The 20,091-nt window shown below is 39.5% G+C and overlaps 2 protein-coding genes across 2 annotated transcripts; both read left to right on the top strand.

Moving 5' to 3' along the window:
* Nucleotides 1–122: 122 nt before the first annotated feature.
* Nucleotides 123–16,749, top strand: LOC143131321 (receptor-type tyrosine-protein kinase FLT3-like). Its single transcript, XM_076290862.1, has 24 exons — nucleotides 123–179; nucleotides 587–678; nucleotides 1,413–1,588; nucleotides 3,123–3,244; nucleotides 3,476–3,602; nucleotides 3,772–3,908; nucleotides 4,966–5,078; nucleotides 5,178–5,310; nucleotides 5,431–5,611; nucleotides 5,707–5,804; nucleotides 8,246–8,351; nucleotides 9,037–9,227; nucleotides 9,613–9,707; nucleotides 9,790–9,922; nucleotides 10,258–10,362; nucleotides 11,421–11,531; nucleotides 11,912–12,068; nucleotides 12,401–12,507; nucleotides 13,217–13,365; nucleotides 13,932–14,054; nucleotides 14,169–14,280; nucleotides 14,420–14,519; nucleotides 15,128–15,233; nucleotides 15,672–16,749. The coding sequence occupies exons 1-24, from the start codon at nucleotides 146–148 to the stop codon at nucleotides 15,828–15,830; spliced, it is 2,967 nt and encodes a 988-aa protein (XP_076146977.1). The 5' UTR covers nucleotides 123–145; the 3' UTR covers nucleotides 15,831–16,749.
* A 2,058-nt stretch (nucleotides 16,750–18,807) lies between these two features.
* On the top strand, nucleotides 18,808–19,645 carry urad (ureidoimidazoline (2-oxo-4-hydroxy-4-carboxy-5-) decarboxylase). Its single transcript, XM_076291364.1, has 2 exons — nucleotides 18,808–18,982; nucleotides 19,218–19,645. The coding sequence occupies exons 1-2, from the start codon at nucleotides 18,808–18,810 to the stop codon at nucleotides 19,565–19,567; spliced, it is 525 nt and encodes a 174-aa protein (XP_076147479.1). The 3' UTR covers nucleotides 19,568–19,645.
* Nucleotides 19,646–20,091: the final 446 nt, after the last annotated feature.

Raw genomic sequence — 20,091 nt, 5'->3', positions numbered from 1 at the left:
CTGGTTTAGTCTATCTGCTATGAAGACTTTAGTAACCTATAGCATGCCTTCAGTCCCAGCTACACCCATGTCGTCACGAGGCGTATTTTAACTTGTTTCCCCCATTGCTGCGCAGTAGTGACAAGTTTTAACTGCTCACACAACAATGCAATCAATTTACGTGACATGCCTTATAGTTGGTAAGTGAATTATAAATTATACATCAGCACAATGTAGGCATATCTATTGTTGCATTAGGACAGTTTTAGGTCATTTTATCATTTTAATTTTAAAAGCTATTTCATTATGGTAGGCTATGGAAATCAGGGGTTGGCTGATCACTAGACATTTCTGAAAACATTCCTAAATAGGCCTACAACAATTCTCCTGTGACATAATATTCAAAGAATTCATGTCCCTCAGGTTCTAAGATTTTTGTAGGATTACATGGCCATTTAGAATGCAATGGCAGGTCAAATTAGAACTGTAGACAAGTGCATACAGCGCTCTAGAATGTCAGAACAAGTTGAAATTATAGACAAGCGCATTAGATGCTAGTGAAAGCGACGTAAACCTATTAGTCATTCTGTGTTTTTACTTTTCTTAGTGGTGGTACAGCAACCCACTGTAAATGGCAAACTGCAGCAGCCAGAACATGGAGAAGGAGCTCCCAAGTTTTCTTGTGCCATTGATGAGAAGGTAGATCAGAATCTCCTCAAGGTCTTGGCCAACATAGCCGAGGCTTCACAGCAAGTGTCGTTGCTTTTTGGCTGTCAATAGAATGTTTCACGAGAACAGAAATGTTTAAGAAAGATTATCTTTAGAAATGACTGTCTTGCAGTAGGCTGGGTCTCATCTCACTTTTTGTTCTGTTCTATTTAAATAAACTAGTCAAAATAATCTATGAATGTTTTGAATGGCGATGATATGTGATATGTGGTTTATGTTCCTTGCCACCTTGCCAGCGTAGTATCGCAGTGCGTCGTGCCCCTATTTTAACAGACCAACCGCGAACTTCTGCCGGCCGTACACTACAAGTTTGAAACGATTTCATGGTCGGAGACTAGCCTATTTCCAAAGTTGGAATGACATTTGGAGAAAGTATTGGAGTTGCGACGCGCTCCCGTCACCTAGGCTCATCGTTAAGTAGCTGGCAGTCTGGTCTATAAGGCAATTCCTTGACGTTATGATATCAAACGTTCACCAAATATGGAGATGAAAAGTGGGTAGAGCCGTAGGCTACATGATTATGAGAATGGTAGTTTGATGATTTTTTTTTTAGAAATTGTTATTCCACCTGACAGAACTCTATAGCCTCCAATGACCTGACCGAAAATACACCTTGAGATCCTTGTGAGTCTGTTGCTGCTCTTTCATCGATATATGAACTTGATATTATTTTTATCTGCCATTGTTCATCTTCTGAGTTGCAGGTGGTCCCTTGCAATTTGCCTCAGGGTCAGCTGCAGGACTCTGGAAACATTACTTTGGAAGTGTCTGCTGGACAGACCATTAAGGTGTCCTTACAGAACATATCTAAACATGCCCTCTCCTGGCACTGGGAGAGCAAGGAGGACACCTCCAAACCAGCTGTAACTGGGAAGCATAGGTAGCCTTTATGTGTGTGTGTGTGTGTGTGTGTGTGTGTGTGTGTGTGAAATTCTCAATCAGATTCTTAAAAAAAGATTATCGACACAAAAGCTTTTATACTTTAGTCATTTAAGTTATATCTTCTGGAATGTGAATGTATGTGTTGTGATGTTTTATCAAAAAATGCTCTGAAGTGCAAGACGGGAATTTGGCATGAGACTATCCTTTTATCTCATCTTCGCATTTGCCCTTAACAATGTCCAGAAGTCCTTAGATGTTTCGGGCAATATTGTCTGAACTACTTATAATAATTCTGAAATGTCATACAATATTGCACAGCCCTGACCAATATTTGAAATCACTAGCATAATGACTGAGGCATTCTATGCTTGCTGATACCCGGACAAAAATGAGGTCCGTGCTTTAGCCACATCCACTCCATTTCTTCACAGGAGTTCTAATATAAGCACCTGTAACTATTAACTGATTAGCCACAGGCTTTATAAGGGCTCCATTTCCTCTGTAACACCTCTGTCACATCTTTTTCACAGTTATGGTGGCTCTCTATCTCACTACACTCATATTAGTGTGGGCATAATTCATTCGGAAAGTATTGTATTAATGTAGTAATGTTGAAAAATCTCTGCCAGTCTCTATGTTTAATTTGTTGAGACTTAAGAGTGTAAAATGTATTAATATTTGAAGACATTTTAGATAGATACAGAGATACATACATCACATCAAAAGGCAGTTCAATTTTCTTGTGCCTTTCAGTTGTCCAGGTCAATGGAAATCCTATAGACAATCGGTCAGAGACCATTTTCAGAATTAGTGTAGGAAAAAGATGTAAAATTTGTAGTGAATATCACCACACTTGAAAATATCCTCTTTTCAAACCTGTTTAGACCTAACCAACACACGCAATTGACATGCATAAACCCCTTCATGCTAGAAACAGCCTCAGTCACATGTCTGCCATCGAAGAGTAATGTATTGGGAATGCACTGTGAGGGGAAAGAGTAATGTATTGGGAATGCACTGTGAGGGGAAAGAGTAATGTATTGGGAATGCACTGTGAGGGGAAAGAGTAATGTATTGGGAATGCACTGTGAGGGGGAAGAGTAATGTATTGGGAATGCACTGTGAGGGGAAAGGGACAAAGAGGGACCGTAACCTTTTATTTGATACTTGTGTTTCTGTATGATTTCACACTTTTGAATCTGTCACTAAATATGACTATCACATAATAACCAACCCATTGAAATACTTGCTATGAACCCACTGACACAATGCACATGATTTGGATATTTTAACATTTAATCTAGAACACTATTCATCCCTTTGTCTAGATATTTCAGTCTTCTATGCATTTCTAGGATTAGTTATTTGATCACAGAAGTCAAACTAAGGCCATTTGTGTAAAGCTGTAAATGTCGAATATATGTATTCTGTTTCCATCACCCCCACATATCAAGCATACTTTTAAGTCATTGAAATATGTTCATGTGATGACGTGTCTATGGATGTTGTTTGTGCCATGTTTGTACCTACAGGGAGGGGGCCTTTGTGTTTCTTTTTCAAGCCACTGACAGACATTCTGGATTGGCCACCATCCATTGCAGAAACGACAGTGGAAACATTTTGCTGAGAATTAAACTCTGTGTCAAACCAACCAGTGAGTTGTAGCCTCTCCCTTCTCTTGAGTTTTAAAGTTGTCGTTTTGTCTCTACCTTCTAGTCATGCTGATAAGTAGTATTGTGTTCTGTTCTGTTATCCTATGTGTTTATTTGTGAATTTTCATTACAATGTGATTGTATCACAAAATTGGATCCCTAACGAATTAAATATAATGAAGTAATGCGTTCACTCAGTGTCAGTGACTTTGTGTTTACTTTATGATGTCCAGAAAGGCCCTCCAAACCTCACTTGAGTATTCTTGAGTTGGAGAAAGGCTATGCTCCAGACATTGTGTGTAAGTCAGAAGGAAGTCCTGTCCCAAAAATAAAATGGTACAAAGATGTCAACAAGTCCAGGTAAGAGTTCTGATTGCGGTCACTGGAAGCATAAGGCTAGACTAAGCAAACTTTTTTTGGCCCCATGGGCAAGAAATATATCATTCAGTTATACATTAATTATCACTCTAAAAACTTTATAGATAGTATCATGACACTGATGTAATGTATGTATGCTTAAAAAACACAGTGTAATTTCCGAGGGTGTAAGAACTACGGCTAAAGCAGCCAGTGTGGAGAGCAAGCTTGATAGCTACGGACAGAAAACTGTGATGTGTTGTGCTTCGAACCCACTAGGAGAAGAGTGCTCTTTACTCTACGACTATGGTAAAATATTTCACATATAAACATTTACTTAATTAATTAATTCTTAGAGTTATGGTTTGTATATTTGTTATTTGTTTAGTTTCATTATTGATATTTGATATTGTTTTGACATTATTGTTATTATTACTATTTTGCATTATTGACATTATTGTTGCAATTACTATTTTGCTTAATGTTGGCCTACCAACATTAACTGTACAGTTAAATTTAAATATAACTGCAAGTGGTAATTATAGGGGTCCAAACAAAGTGTCCTTCAGCAGGTTAAAGGTGGGGGCTGTAGCGCCCCCTATGGATGGAATTTCATGAAATTCAGTGTGCGTCCAAAGAATGTTGTATGATTGTGTGTACAAAGTTTGAATAGGATGGGACCTTTACAAGATTATGATAAATGCAATAAAATTATTACAGGCCATGCTCCAAAAGTTGATTGAAGTGCAACTTTGAATCAAAGCAACGAATCAAAAATCGGAAAAAGCCAACCTGTTAGGCTTGGTCTGTAGATGACGTGTACTAAATTTAGTAGGAATTGGATCAACGATCTAAGAGGAGATAGATTACTTTCATTTTTGAGTTTTTTGAAAATGGCGGGAAAATGTACATGATGGAAATGGGCGTGGCTGGCTTTATTGGATGCAGGAGTCATTCCGGAGAAATATGCACAAATGTAAATAGCGCCTTTTTTTTGTGAGATCAGGCACTCATTTGGGACCTATGGTGAAAATTTGATGTCTGTACCTATTACGGTTATGGCTGTAGACACGGTTTTGCTGCGGAAAAATAATAATAATAGGGCAGAATAATCAGAATAAAAACAATAGGGTTCCCACAGCTTCACTGCTTGGAACCCTAATAACCATAACCATAAAAAAAGAACAAGCCAGACAAATTGACAGAATAGCATACATCATGAAACTATGTTGATGTTAATGATGGCTGGAGACAGCTGCAAGCTGGACACGGAGCCCAGAGTTGCAAGGATTGAAGGAGGGATAAGAAGAAGATGAGAGGATTTGCTCTTCTGGTTATTTGAAGGACATCTTTTTTCCTGCCTCAGATCTGGACCGCTCAGACTCTAGTCCTCCTGTTGTGGTGATACGTGGCCAGACTCTTCTGCTGAGCTGCACATCTAGGAGTTTGTCGTCTGACTGGCTCTTCAATGGCTCAAAGGTGCGTGGCAAGTGATAAAACACTAGCAGTGACATCATTGCTGTGAAGCACTGCTACTGTACATTTTCCACCATCTCTAAATGTTTGTTTTGTATCTAGGCTCACCAAGTTTTACTCCTATCTGGAGAGAGGACTAAATACCTCTTTCTGAACAGCAGTGATTTAGTCACCAGTGCTGAATTCAGCTGCAAAGATCAAAATCGAATCAAGTCAACTACGATTAACGTTTTGGGTAAGGTCAATCTCTATTTTTTTCTGATTTTGCACTCATGTCTCCAGTATCTCTTCTGTTCTGGTCAGAGGATGACCACCATCATTGAATGTTGACCTTGTTGCTCTTGTGTTACCGTAGGTAAAGGATTCATTAACGTTACAGGGCTGAACGAGGTCAACAATATCAAAGCCAGTGAAAAGTCTGGGTTCTGCTTCAGTACCACAGTGCATTCCTTCCCACTGGCTGATTGTCACTGGTTTACCCCAAGTGGAGAGAGAGTTAAATGCCAGGGGAAAGAGCATGTGTGGGAAGGGGTGAGGTAAGTAACGCCAGAAGGTTTGCTCAGTTTAAATTAGTCCAGTCACATCATATTTGCTGTTGCTTGTGTAACAGGCATTCTCTGGCTCACTCTAGCACCTACACACTGTGTGGTCAAGAGCCTGGTGCGTATCGGCTGCAGCTGGAGAATAGCGACACCAGTGTCACCAAGAATGTGTCTTTGTGTGTCACAGGTAAGTGGTGCAGGACAGTTAAGTGTCTGTTCTTACCAAAGATTCTAGAGTGGAGCTCTATTTTTAGAATCTTTGGTTCTTACTCCTTTTTTGAGTGCTACCGGACACCAAATGATAACTCATGGGACAACTTTTTGAGCTATGTTATAGATGGGGGCAATCGCATGACTGTGATGAATGCCCACTGATTAAAGTTCTTCAGATAGTTCTCCAATGGGAGAGTGCCCAAACAACATCGCTCAGCTTTGCTCGAAAACATTGCTCAAAATGTTACTCCATGTACCATTGGCTCTATATGAAGGCCCTAAGGGGGCATCTAGGCAAAAAAATTACAGGTGCGCACAGAGTCAAGTCGAGTCTATTTACTGTTTATAGCACATTTCATACACAGAGGCCATTCAGTGTGCTTTATATAAACAAAAGCAAACAGCAATAGCAAATAAAAGCATAGAAGGGCAATAGTCAAAGAATAGTTTAAAAGGTAAAGATCATAATAAAAAAGAAAACATAAAACACAAGATAAAATCATTTAAAAATAAAGAATAACTAAAAACATAAAAGACACAAGGTAGAATAAGTAAAAGACAGATTCAGAATTTGTAACTCAGTGCAGTTAGCAGAAAGCATCTGTGAACAGTTTCATCTTAAGTTTAGATTTAAAACTGGCTACAGTAGGGGCCTTTTTGTTTTTCTCCTGAGACCTCAAAGATCAAGGTGTGTGCTGCTGAAGCATTTCTGTTAGGTATTTAGGTCCTTCATTTACTGATTTATGAACAAGCCATAGTGCTTTAGAGTCAATTCTGTGACTTACTGGAAGCCAGTGCAGGGAGTTAAGAATTGGAGTAATGTGCTCAGTTCTATTAGTTTTCATGAGAACCCTAGCTGCTGTGTTTTGTATCACCTGAAGCTGTTTGACAGTCTTTTTAGACAGGCCTGTGAAAAGCCCATTACAGTAATCCACCCTGCTGGAGTTAAATGCATGAATTAGTATTTCTAAATCATGTTTTGACATCAGCCCTCTAAGTTTGGCAATGTTTTTGAGGTGGTAAAAAGCTGATTTAGTTATTGCTTTCATGTGGCTGTTGAAATTTAGATCACTGTCAATTAATATACCATGATTTTTTTAAACAGTATCCTTTGCTTTGAGCCCTTTTGTGTCAAGGAAAGTGGCAACCCTAAGTCTTTCATCCTTTTTACCAAAAACTACCATAGTCATTTGGCAACAGAGCTAAGTAAATTTGGGTGTCATCTGTATAGCTATGATATGAAATCAAATTATGTTTGATGATTTGTCTAAGTGGGAGCATATAGAAGTTGAATAATAGTGGTCCCAAGATCAACACCCGGGGAACACCACAGGTCAAGGATGTTGGTGTTGAGGTACAGTTGCCGAAGGCAACAAAGAAGCTCCTTTCTTGTATATGATTTGAGCCAGTTGATAGGCTACCTGTAAATCCAACCCAATGTTCTAATCTGTGTAGTAATATGTTGTGATCAACAGTGCCAGTGCTGCACTAAGGTCCAGTAGCACTAGGACTGATGTTTTGCCTGCATCTGTATTGAGGCATATGTCATTGAAAACCTTTATAAGAGCTGTTTCTACTTACTACTTTTTTAATAATTTGCCAATAAAAGGTAGATTGGATATGGGCCTGTAATTGTTTAGCATGGAGGCATCCAGGTTATTCTTCTTGAGAAGGGGCTTTACAACAGCTGTTTTCAGGGACTTAGGAAAAGTGCCACAGCAATGATACATTTACAATGTTAAGGACATCTGCCGTTATAAGGTGAAAAACAGTTTTGAAGAAATTGGTAGGCAGAGTGGCCACATGTGGAGGAGTTGCGATTCTGTACTGTTTTTCAAGTGTTTCATAGTCTATCAAGCTGAACTCGCTTTAAGTTTCCCTCCCTTTGTAGCTGGAAGTTCCGGATGTTGAGTTTGTAATTGAGAAGATATGTTGAGCCTGTCAATTTTACCTTTGATTTTGCCAATTTTACCTAGATGCAAACTCATTGCATATATTACTTGAGAGAAGTTCAGATGCTAATTGTGAGGGGGGATTTGTTAACTTCTCAGCGGTTGAGAATAGTGTTATTTGTACTTCTACTGATGATGTTAGAGAAGAAAGACTGTCTTGCTTTGCATATTTCAGAGTTATATATGTCAAATCTCTTCATGGATTTCATAGTTGATCTGAAGTTTGTATTTGCGTCATTTTCATTTGGTCTTCCTACACTCTCTTTTTAGGAGTTTAACCCACCAGACATGTCCATTTATCTATGTATTTACTTTTACTCATATCTCTGAAATTCTAGAGCACTCTCTCTTTGCCTATGTCCCCTTGAGGTATCTATATTTGTGCATTTCTTTGCGCTGTAATTTCTGGCTAACTTTGTTTTGGAATAAAATAACCTAGAGTCTCTTCTGGTTTTTCGAACAGACAGCCCAACTTTGAAGCTCAGTCAAAATGGCACTACAGTTACCTGCATGACCAACAGCACACATCCATGGAACCTGACTTGGAAATCATGCCAGTTAACAGCTGAGTATGTTTGGGGCAGCCGTGGCCTAATGGTTGGCACTTCGGGCCTGTAACCGGAGGGTTTCAAAACCCAGTAGGTGCGGCTGAAGTGCCCCTGAGCAAGGCACCTAACCCCTCACTGCTCCCCGAGCGCCGCTGTTGATGCAGGCAGTGCCTGGATTAGTGTGTGCTTCACCTCACTGTGTGTACACTGTGTGCTGTGTGTGTTTCACTAATTCACGGATTGGGATAAATGCAGAGACCAAATTTCCCTCACAGGATCAAAAGAGTATATATACTTATACTTATACTTATACTTATACTTATACTTTCATTCTCTTTCTGTCTGATCTACTGTGAAGCTTCAGACCAACACTTTTAACACAGAGAGTTGAACATAGAGGATTTCTGAAGTCTTTTATCTCAATATACAACAAGTCCATGCATGACCCCATTTATGGAATATGTTTAAAAGTGTAATTTGAAGAATTGCCAGAGCGGTGTCCACATTACAAAGTGTAGGTGCTGGACATACCGTTTTGGAAATCATGTTAAAATTGCATTGAAAGGGAGCTACAGAGTGTATATAATATTTAATATGTTTAAAAAATATAATATAACAGCAATGAAAGAAAGCTTTAGATGAGTCTGCCATGCCCTTGCTATATTCAAAACCATCATTATGCTTCATCCCTCTGGCTTATCTGTAGTTGCCAGAACTCCTCGTCCTGGAAAGAGAAGCCCCCTAAAACGGCTCCTGAGCTGTCCAGCTCGGGGCAGTACTGTCACAAGAGGATCGAGAGCTCCATCCCGTCTGAGGACGTGCGAGGCCAATTTCTGCTCTGCTGCCTCCGAAACCGAGCCGGCGCACAGTGCAGTGACCAGATTCTCATAGAGAGCTGTGAGTTCACTTCAGACAGTAATGGTGTCTATGTTGAAGGAAGTATGGATGGAATATTCTGGAATAATGATGTACATACACACTACAGTATAGTATGTTTGCGTTAGAGAGTGTAGAGCTCCGTAAACTTGTTACTCCCATTTGATAGTAATTGTTTGAGAAAGCAAATGTCACTTGGTATTGCCACTTGGTCTCGTCTCTCGATCTACATAACTATGCAGTTGATACTCTATATAACATGTTTCCCTGTTTCCAGATCACACATAGATTTCAACTACTTGACCTGGCATAGAAATTCTCTATTTATCTGCTGTCTCGGTTAATGCTACATGTAATTTTTACATTTTGTTCTTAAATCCTTTGTATTTTTCCTACTCTGTTTCAGCCCCCAACACCACTTTTCTGTTGGGTGTTATCGTTATGCTGGTGGTGATTGTTTTCCTGGTCACCATATTACTCTCGTATTTTGTCAAGAAAAAGGTAGGCCCTAAAGGATTTCCTTAAAACACACCTGTTTCTCTACTGTTCCTACATTCCCCTTACCTCTGGTGGTTCCTTTCAGAAACCAGTGTACCAGAGCCAGCTGCAGATGATTCAGATGGTTGGTCCGTCTGACAATGACTACATTTACATCGACTTCAAAGATTTCAAGTATGATCTGAAATGGGAGTTTCCTCGAGAAAACCTTGAACTAGGTACACAACCAAGGCATATTTAGACTGTTGAGTTTTATGCATTCAAAGTACTTTTTTAGAAAATGTAGGATAAGCATGAACTTAAGGGATTTTTAAATATATTTATAAAGTTGGGGGAAAACAAAAGATGAATTAGTTTCATTTCAAGTGCACAACTTTGCCAAGTACACTTTAGGTTGCATAGCACCTTGCTGCATATTCAAACTCATTATGTTTCTGTACTGTTTGATAGTCCAGTGATTGTAAACATTGTTATTACCTGGATATCTTAAGACGACAAACACTTTCTGTTTCTAAGTTCAGCGCTAATATATCTTTTTCTCACACTCCTGAAGGGAAAGAGCTGGGTTCAGGAGCCTTTGGCATGGTGGTGCATGCTACAGCCTACGGGATTACCAAGCCAGGGGTTTCCATGCAGGTGGCCGTCAAAATGCTTAAAGGTGGGACATCTCCCCAGAGGAAACTTTCAGGCCTGATCATTCTGGCTAACTTCTCCACCTAGAGGTCATAGACCCCTCAGGGTCAGGATCAGGCTGGTAGTGGGTGTCGTTCTCATACATGATGCGGAATAGATGTTTTTTTTTTAAAAGGGCTGAAGTGATATAAATGTAAATTCCAGTTAAGTAGAAAAGGGAACTTCCAATAGATTATTTTGTAAGGGTGTCAACTTCGTGTAATTATAGTTTTTTTTTTTTTTCCAGAAATGGCCTTGATAAAAAAAAAATAAGAAGAAATCAGGAAGCGTTAAATTTAGTCATTGCTTGAAGCTAAATGCACTGACAGTCTACAATGAATACAGGGCATTCGTACACATACAGGCATTTCTTAGCATCACAATTTTGTGATACCTTGACACCTGATAGCAGGTTCTTAGTATCTCCTGTGAAGAATTTAGCACAATCATCTTTAAACTTGCATGGAACTTTGTATGTCATTGTTGTCTTTTTTGGTCAGTAAATCTTCACACGTTGAATGTGAAGGTTTATTAGGAGTCATTGAATGAAAGTGCACGCACATCTACAAAAAATGAAACAGGTGCTGCGTATAAGGCTGAGCCAATATATGAAAAAATAAAGAAATACCCTCACGCTGTCATATACTAGATTAGATTAGATTAGATTCAACTTTATTGTCATTGTGCAGAGTACAAGTACAGAATATGCAGAATATGCTCCCAGAGTGGTTTATTTAAGATACAACGTTTCGACCAGAGGTCTTTGTCAGGTCACCTGTCACCTGGTGAGGTCACCAGACGAAGACCTCTGGTCGAAACGTTGTAGCTTAAATAAACCACTCTGGGAGCATAATATAACAGTGTGTGGGTATTTCTTTATTTTTTCATATAAGGGTTTATTAGGAAACATACTGAATCTCACTTCACTGCTTACATAGCCTACATCCTTGCAGTTCTGATTGTATTGTTCACATGTATAGATCAAATCAAACATATATGCTCCATTTATGATTGTATGTGCTTGTGGTTCTCCTTATTGCACAGACAAACATCAGACAGTGGAGCGGGAGGCTCTGATGTCAGAACTGAAGATGTTAACATATATTGGGCACCATACCAACATTGTTAACCTGCTGGGAGCATGCACACATTCAGGTAAGTAATAGGCCATCCTGCACAGGGCCAGAAACAGCCATGGATGTGAAATGCTCCAGCAAATAATGAATGTCAATGCGGTTATGTTTGTGGGTATGATCACAAACATGGGAGTAAGTGTGAATGTGGTTATGAATAGAACAATCAATATGAATAGTAACTGGAATATGAATATGCATAGATTAGAATATGAGTTACATGAATGCCAACAATTATGGATGCTATTTCATCTGACCAGTGGCTATGTTTCATTTTGATTTTTTGACTATAAAATATATGATTTCTTGTACGGGACAAATTTTTTAGTATGTAAATGAAGGTCAGCACATGATAAATTAAGGTGCTCCAGGAATAACATTAGACAACTGATCAATCCATAGGGCCCCCCTACCTAATCTTTCAGTACTGCTGTAATGGGGACCTCCTGAACTACCTTAAGAACAACAGAGAGAGCTTTCATAAGTGTCTGGCCGACGCAATCACCAAGGATCGATTCACCAGCCTGTACCATAACTACCAACCAAAGCAAAGCACCAGGTTAGTAAAACTGGTTACTTTTTACATTACAATTAAATGATGTTAAAATTATGATAAATTATGTATTTCAATCAAAGGTGTACAGACATGTATTATACATAGGCCCCCAAGGTGTCAGTTTGATGATCCTTAAGATATATGCAGAAGATCTTTTAAAAGCAGACATGAACAGCATTTTTCTATTGGCTCATTCGTATAATTAAAAAGCAATGGGTTGTGCAAGCTATTGTTCTATTCTGTTTACAAAGTAGTGTTGTGATATTACCAAATAAGAAGACCTTTTAAGTTGAGCGGAGGCTCTAGATTTCCCTAATAGTGTCTCACTTCTGCAGTGACTACCAGCACCCTGTTAGCCCGTATGTGCCCATGTCCCCAGTGAAGGATCAGGAGTTTGTTGCTCTCCTCAGTCAAAACCCAACCTCCATGGACATTTCAGAAGGTATGCGGATTTTGTGTGACAACACGCGCGTAAAGTAAAAGTAAGACACTCCGGCAGGCTGTAATGACCATAGAAAGGAGATGGATATAGAGCACTGACGAATTAGAAAAGCACATGGTTTTGAAATCACAACTGCTCTCATTTATTATGCTCCCTCCCCTGTTAGCAATCTAGCAATGCAACTGAAAGATGCCTAAAGTTGTTGGCCAGAGTGAGGTCAATTATGCATGTAAAATGTAATAAATAATATGAATAATATTAAATGTATAACAATAATATTAATAAAACCTCAGCTGCACAATCATGCACAACCATCTTTAGCAATGAATGTACAAACTCTGGGTGAACCCACACAAATCTGTTGCATCTGAATTTGCTCTGCACGTTCGTCTGGCAACCCTCCCATTTAAGCTGATTTCCAAATAACCAAAAACCCATAAATCCATCACATCCGTTCAGCTATATACCATGTCCGACAGAGCAGGACGGCTAATAGGCCTACCACAACCATTGGCTGCACTAACCAGTATAAAGATGACGCCAATTGAAAACAACAAGCCATTGTTTACCATAAAGATGTGTAATTTCTCTGCTGTTTATGGCCTTTGGAAATCAAAAGTGAGTTGAGGGTGTCCAGACTAATTCTCAGTTGAGAACTGCTCCCTTTACGTGCTGAAATTGAATGGTGACAACTGTGTGAACTGTCCAGCAGATTTAGGAAGTGTTGGAGGAAGAACAGAGATGGAAGAGATGCTTGATGACCTTCAGGAAGAGGATCTACAAGTGCTTACATATGGGGACCTCCTCTGCTTCTCTTACCAAGTGGCCAAAGGAATGGAGTTTCTGTCCACCAAGAATGTAAGGCCTGTATATAGTTGCCTGTGCTTTACCATCAACTCACCTCTGCGTAGGGGCAGCTGAACAATTTTGCTTTGTGGCCTGTTTCGTAGTCTATGCAAGCTTAGCAGACGCAGTTGTAAACACAAAGCTCACACATATTGAAGAGCCCTCATAATCTACAGTACACAAGCTATTGTACGCAGATGATGCGCCACCATTGGAAACATGTTAGATGGCATTTGCTGCATGTGTGACATACAAAATTTTTACAAAACATTTTGCTAGGTATCAAAGTGTGCATGCAACAAACTCTCCCTACCTAACTCGATGCGTTCACATCCATATAGCTTGTAGCCCCAAACCCTTGTGAATTATAGGTGGACATCTTACTTTTAGGGCATGCACAGAATACACAACCTTGTAAATTACAGAAGCTAGTAACCTTTACTGAATGTTACACTTTCACTTACACTAAAAATGGATTATGGTTGGATATGTGGTATGTTGAGGCCATGTTTATACTTCCTCTGTACATGCTGAACTATCTATGATAAGCCAAACCGCTGCTCTCCCATGATCTGCAGTGCATTCATCGTGACCTGGCAGCCAGAAATGTCTTGTTGACACGAGGCCGTCTTGTGAAGATTGGGGACTTTGGCCTGGCCAGAGATATTGACAATGACTCCAACTACGTTGTGAGAGGCAATGTAGGTATTTGCACACAGAAGACATGTTGGCATGGACCTCCATCGAGGCCATTAGTGTGGTTGTGTGTTTTGTGTGTGTATCCCCGTCTTGAAGGAGTGATGTATGTGTTGTAGGCACGTCTTCCAGTGAAGTGGATGGCGCCCGAGAGCATCTTTAAAGGGATGTACACCATGCAGAGTGACGTGTGGGCCTACGGCATTCTGCTGTGGGAGATCTTCTCTCTGGGTATGGACACCGTTACACCACACAGGTTGTAAAGCACATGATTATATGGATGAAGGTGTTTTTTTTTCAAACTTACCTGCATTACAATCCTTTATCTTTCCTACCTTTTCTCTCTTTCTCTCTGTCTTAAATTCCTAAGGTGTAACACCCTATCCTGGTATGAAGGTGGATAACACTTTCTACAGTTTGATAGAGAGGGGATTCCAAATGGAACAGCCATACTATGCCAGCGAGTCAGTGTAAGTGTCCATTATAACAAACATACAGTACGTGTCTATTATTCAACAAGGGATGAATATGTTGGGGCAACATGACACTCAGCAAGTGATACAAAAACCATGAGTAGTCCGTTTGAGTGATGGATTTTGGGATGACGTTATCAATTGTGTTAGGTGTGTTTTCTACAGTGGATGTTCTAACATTTAAGCAGTATGGCTAGTGAGAGTGGGGTTAGTAAAGGATGTATACGCCACGATCACGTGTGCCATATTGCTGCCCAAAAAATAGTATATATTATATTATATTATATTATATTATATTATATTATATTATATTGCCCTGGATAAGTGTATTAGCTTATTGAATAGATGTGTATGTACAGTCATTTCCTGTGTATTAGTCACATTGTGTATAAGCTGCAGGACAGTGTTTTATGCAAGTTAAAAGAAACAAAACCATGTTAATACCATATTAACTGCCCCCGTGTATTAACCTCATAGCTAAAGAAAGTTTGCTAAATCAATGTATAAGCAGCGGCTTAGGGGGAAGTTGGGAAGTTACGGTAATAGTGTTGAATATATGGTCAGTTGAACACACTGTTGAATAGATGTGCATGTATTGTGTGCAGGTATCGCATGATGCGTTACTGTTGGGCCCTGGAGCCACAGGACAGACCGTGCTTCTCCAAACTGGTGGTCTTTATGGAGAATGAGCTGGCTGAGATAGAAGAGAAGGTGACTATTGAAGATTCATGGTTCATGATTCACTTCATTGTCCTACAATGCAGAAAGTTTGGTTTGGGCTATTACTCATACTGCGTCTATACAGAATGCCTTCTACACACATATGAAATAAGACTGATTAAGATAAGTGAGTATGACCACTGATGAGACATAAAAAGTACACTTGCCTTTGAGTAAACCCTGCAATTCTAAAAAGAGGTGGTACAGAGAGGCAGTACAACTGGAAATTGAATCTACATGAGTGCAGTTGAGCAGTGAGGCGGATTCCGAGTGCTCTCATTTCAGTTCTTCAGTTTTTGCTGGACTAGTCACACTTCCTGTTTTTACTTTCAGCTTCTTTAGAACAACTCACCTTGGAGACAATACAGTACATTGATGCATTGAGTCCTGTTGTGACACAGTCTCTGTCCCCTCCCTCTTTTCTTGTAGATTTACCTTAATATTGGGGAACAGAACAACAATAGCTCCATCTATCAGAACACTGTGGCAATGGTGGATGACGCTGAGCATTTGCTTATGTCTCAGATGGAGAGCGGTACAGATGAGAAGGCCACAGAATCCTTAGACTCCTGTGTCAGGGAAACATGAACTCAATTTGTCAGCTTTAGTAATGTCAACATGCCATTTGTATGTGACAACTGTCTCCCAGGGATTTGCACTAAGTTTTATCAAATGATTGTACAGTATGTAGCATATCATGCTACCACTTTCTCCTTCTACTACACTTTGACTGGTACTCATAATGTCTGCACTCTCATCCTCTAGTAATAGTATTGATTGATGCAGTATTAATTCCTACCTAAGGAATCATATGCACTGTAGCTCGAATGTAATTCCCCATTTTTGTATGTCGCTCTGGATAAAAGTGTCTGCTAAATGCATAAGTGTAATGTAATGTAAAAGTATCACAGTGAGAAGAATTACACTTTTGCGGTAGAATTTAATTTAATTTATTATATTTTATAGATAACTTTCTTTATTTTTGTGATGTTGCTTTAAGAGTTTTAAGTAAACAGTTAAACATAAGAAGTGGACTTGTGGAATCTTTTCAAGTGTTTTTTGAGACGAGGGAGTTTGCTGAGCGTCAAGCTAAAGCTTCAATTGGAACCTAGGAAACTACAGGGACTCTTCTTTAGATAGAAACATTGTTCAAAAATGCTCAAGTAAAAACTTGCGTGTATATCTTAGGGGTAATGGAGATTATATTTTTAATGCAATACTATTTTTATACAATTATACTTTATTGTGTCTCTTTTAATTCTAGCTGTGTTTAGAGGGACTGTTTAAAGATTCATGAACTGAGATCATTATCATGCTTGCTGCATTTATTTTTCCATTTGGAGGAAATACGAGATTATGAGATTTTACAATGTTTGTCTACTATCAGTGTGCTTAAGTTAGACACTGTTTTTCACAAGGGGACAGCATACAGTATCACCTTGAAGTTATATGTTCTATTTTCAGAAGCTGTAACTAAGATAAATAAACATATGTTTCTTTACCACAACTTCATTATAACTTCATCTTGTTTATATCCGTTTGTATTGTACATTATGAGTTGATGTGTGAACCACTTTTAGGCAACATAAAATCAACTGTCAGGGCACAGAGGTAACACTAGATGGTGCAACAATTCAGGTATTCGATCTCGCCAGTCAACTAACACAGCCCAAGCAGTGAACCTGGAAAAGAGAATAAAAATTGAACTATGGTTCTGTGGAGCTGAGATGAAGTGGCTCCAATAAGAAGGTCAATGTTATTAACTTCCATAGCACACAACTTTTTCAAGACAATCTCCTTGTTCTATTTCTTGACACGGTGCCAGTTCACTTATTGTCTTTATATTGCGTAAGAGGCCACTGCTTCTCATCCAGGTTCCTGTTCTTGCTCAGCTGATAACCATTTGCTGCCTATTGGGCAATGTGTTGCCTCATATTTGCCACACCCCCATGTTGCCCTAGTGTCACTCGTCCTAAACCGAAGCTTGCACTTACACGTTGAGCCTGTCCAAAGATGTTATGTACAGGCCGCAGCACCTTGCATGTTGCACTACTTCCTTTATTCACTGTTCTAGCTCATTACCCCCCCCCCCCATTTTTGCTCAAAATTGCACACCGCCTACTAACAAAGGCCCTGTTTCCACATACTTTGACTTATATTCAATTGCTTGACCTCTTTTGAAAGCCGAGGCCTTGTAGATTATTTTGGTACCAATAGATCGACTGTGTGATGAACTGTCAGAGAGTGGCAAAGGGTGGAATGATAGTTTTTGTTTTTAGGTGGATATGTACATCTCTGGAAATGACCACATTCTGCCCTCTTGGTCATTTATTTTGTCTTGGAAACACAACAGGCCCACTACCAGGTCTTGTGAATCTGTATCTGAAAGTATCAATATAGAATGAAATATGAGTACTTTAGACCACTATTTACCAAGGTATGCTCATGCGTTTTGTAAAATGCCCTATGGAAACTCCCCATAGGACTTTTGGTTACCCAAAATGCATACTGACAATAAAAAGCTTAATGTATGTCAGGGGTTCTGATATAGAATGACTACACAAAATATGGAATAATTACACAAAAGTCTCTATTTTTGCCTTTTCTTTGTTGGTTCAATGGATGTGTATAAGATGGGGCTATACATATGCACAACTAATATTGGATAAAACAACATGAATATAAATTTCTAGGGATTTCTGTGAATATTTCAAGACCCGATAATATGCTGCATCTACTAATTGCTAAGTGATATACACTGCAGTTAGAAAGTAGGGAAGCACCAAAGGGGGAGGAGGGCAAGATTAATCTGACAATGTAAAGCACTATACAGATTGTACACGGAAAAGGTTGTCATATTAGCCCTGGCAGCAAATGTAATTTGCCAAAGAACCAAAGGTAGGCACAGTGGGGGAAACAAATGAGGTCTGCTGTACTGCTGACCATCTCTATGAATAAATAAAAAAAAACTGTAAATTGTCGTTTTACATATTATAAGCCTGTGTTTACCCTTCTATATATTTTTCCAAGGTGCTCTCAATTTGAAGATGAGTACAAACCTATTGGGAAAAAAAAACAAAATGTGGCATGCTGTAGGTCTAGTTAGTATTGCTTTGAGGATTACTTTCGTGACACAATAATGCCACCAGATGGCGCACCAAAACAGGCATTTAATCGCCACAGCAAACAAGTGGAAAACTCCGGCTCCAGAAAGTCCCACCATGTATTTGTTCAGCCTGTGCACAGTGCACTTAACACAGGCGATTTCACGAATCATCTTGTCTTTCTGGCTGAAGCGTTTTGTCAATTAGAATCTGCTAGTTTAATGCTTGGAACAAATATGTGGTAAGACCGTTACTTTCTGACACTGTTGTTATCCACCTCTGTCCATATGAGCGAGCAGAAACAGCACATTTAAGAAACCTGGAAAAGGGGTTAAAATTGAAAAACAACCATGTGGTTGCATCACTTGTTTACTCGCCCCTATGATCATGGGGTGGACGGTCACCTTTTGGCCAGACCCCAGGCTGTTATCTTGTAGCCCATGTAGAGCCTTTTCTGAAACATGGACATAAGCAGTGCAAATTCTCTATCTTATGAAGATTTTGTGGATACATTTGGAAACGTTGTTGAAAAAAATCCTCTGGTAGCGGCCGCGATATGGTCACATCGTCCATTTGCCAACTTGTCAGAATTAGAGGCCCGTATTGTTGAGTTCATCGACAAGCTACCGGAATCAGGTATGCCTATGTATTTGACTGTTTAAAAAAAAAAAAAAAAAAATCCTAAATAACATTTCATTTCACACCCTAAGGGCGTTTCTTCTAAAAATGTCAATATTAGACTGTGGGGCTGAGCCTTAGGGATCATGTAAACTTCACTCTAACATTAAGGCTATAAATCTATAATTATGTGGGCTAATTTTAACTTCACCTCGGTGGTAAACTTGATCAAATGTGTCTGTCTCGAGCACAGGTAAAGAGGGCATTCTCAGGTGTCATCCCGACCTGGCGGGCAGGGATCTGCAGAGAGGGACGTTAACCCGAGACTCGCAAGATGAGCAGAGCCAAGCCGGCATGACCTCACTGACTCCCGAGGAGACCGCGCGGATGTACAGGCTCAATACCGAATATAAGCGGCGTTTTGGCTTCCCATTCATCATATGTGCCAAAATGAACAACAAAGCAGCTATTCTGCGCAAGCTGTCCGAGCGTTCTGGGAACGACCTCGCCAAGGAGAGGGAGTGCGCTATTGACGAAGTTAAAAAGATCTGTAGCCTCCGGCTCCGCAGCCTTGTGCTGCCTGACACTCAACACAAGTTATAACTCTCCATTACTTTAAGCCTAAACAGGCCTTCTCACAAAGACTCATATAATCATGTTGTTGTCGTTATAACGGGTCACGCAATGGTCAGACGTAGGTTGATGCATGTTATACAAAGTTATGGGAGACCTCTTCAAGTAGGTTAGGCATATAGGCTATGTCTCTGTCAGCAATAAAGTATTGAAGATGGATATTGGTTATGGTTATGCTTTGGCACGAAAATGCGTTAAATGTGGTTCCATTATGCTGAACACATTCCTCATATAAAAACTAACGACCAGGGAGCGCTTTGTACATTTTATTGGATTAATCAAATATTTTAAATAGCCTGTGTGGAATGAAAGATGGTTATTTTAGAAAGTAGACTTGATAGAATATTTAAATACAAATATTAATATTACATTGAAATGTATAAACAAAATTACAGGAATTACAGGATACATTACAGGATCAAAATGATGGTATTTCTTTTGCCGACTGAAAAGTAGGCTATTCACTAGTTTCACTCAAGGAAACGAAGTGCTGT

Source organism: Alosa pseudoharengus, unplaced genomic scaffold, assembly GCF_046254945.1.
Source record: "Alosa pseudoharengus isolate Yale_2024_CS ecotype anadromous, Long Island Sound unplaced genomic scaffold, YU_APseudo_1.1 YU_APseudo_1.1_scf_18, whole genome shotgun sequence".
NCBI lineage: Eukaryota > Metazoa > Chordata > Actinopteri > Clupeiformes > Clupeidae > Alosa > Alosa pseudoharengus.
The sequence above is the reverse complement of the archived record's forward strand: the minus strand, read 5'-3'. Positions and strand labels throughout refer to the sequence as shown.

What these genes read in the sequence shown, in the direction of transcription:
- LOC143131321 (XM_076290862.1), top strand. Translation starts at nt 146, where the DNA reads ATGCAATCAATTTACGTGACATGCCTTATAGTTG. An exon ending in TCATGCCAGTTAACAGCTGA is followed by an intron (nt 8,352 to 9,036) that starts GTATGTTTGGGG and finishes GCTTATCTGTAG; the next exon opens with TTGCCAGAACTCCTCGTCCT. An exon ending in AGTTTCTGTCCACCAAGAAT is followed by an intron (nt 13,366 to 13,931) that starts GTAAGGCCTGTA and finishes CATGATCTGCAG; the next exon opens with TGCATTCATCGTGACCTGGC.
- urad (XM_076291364.1), top strand. Translation starts at nt 18,808, where the DNA reads ATGGACATAAGCAGTGCAAATTCTCTATCTTATGAAGATTTTGTGGAT. An exon ending in CGACAAGCTACCGGAATCAG is followed by an intron (nt 18,983 to 19,217) that starts GTATGCCTATGT and finishes TCTCGAGCACAG; the next exon opens with GTAAAGAGGGCATTCTCAGG.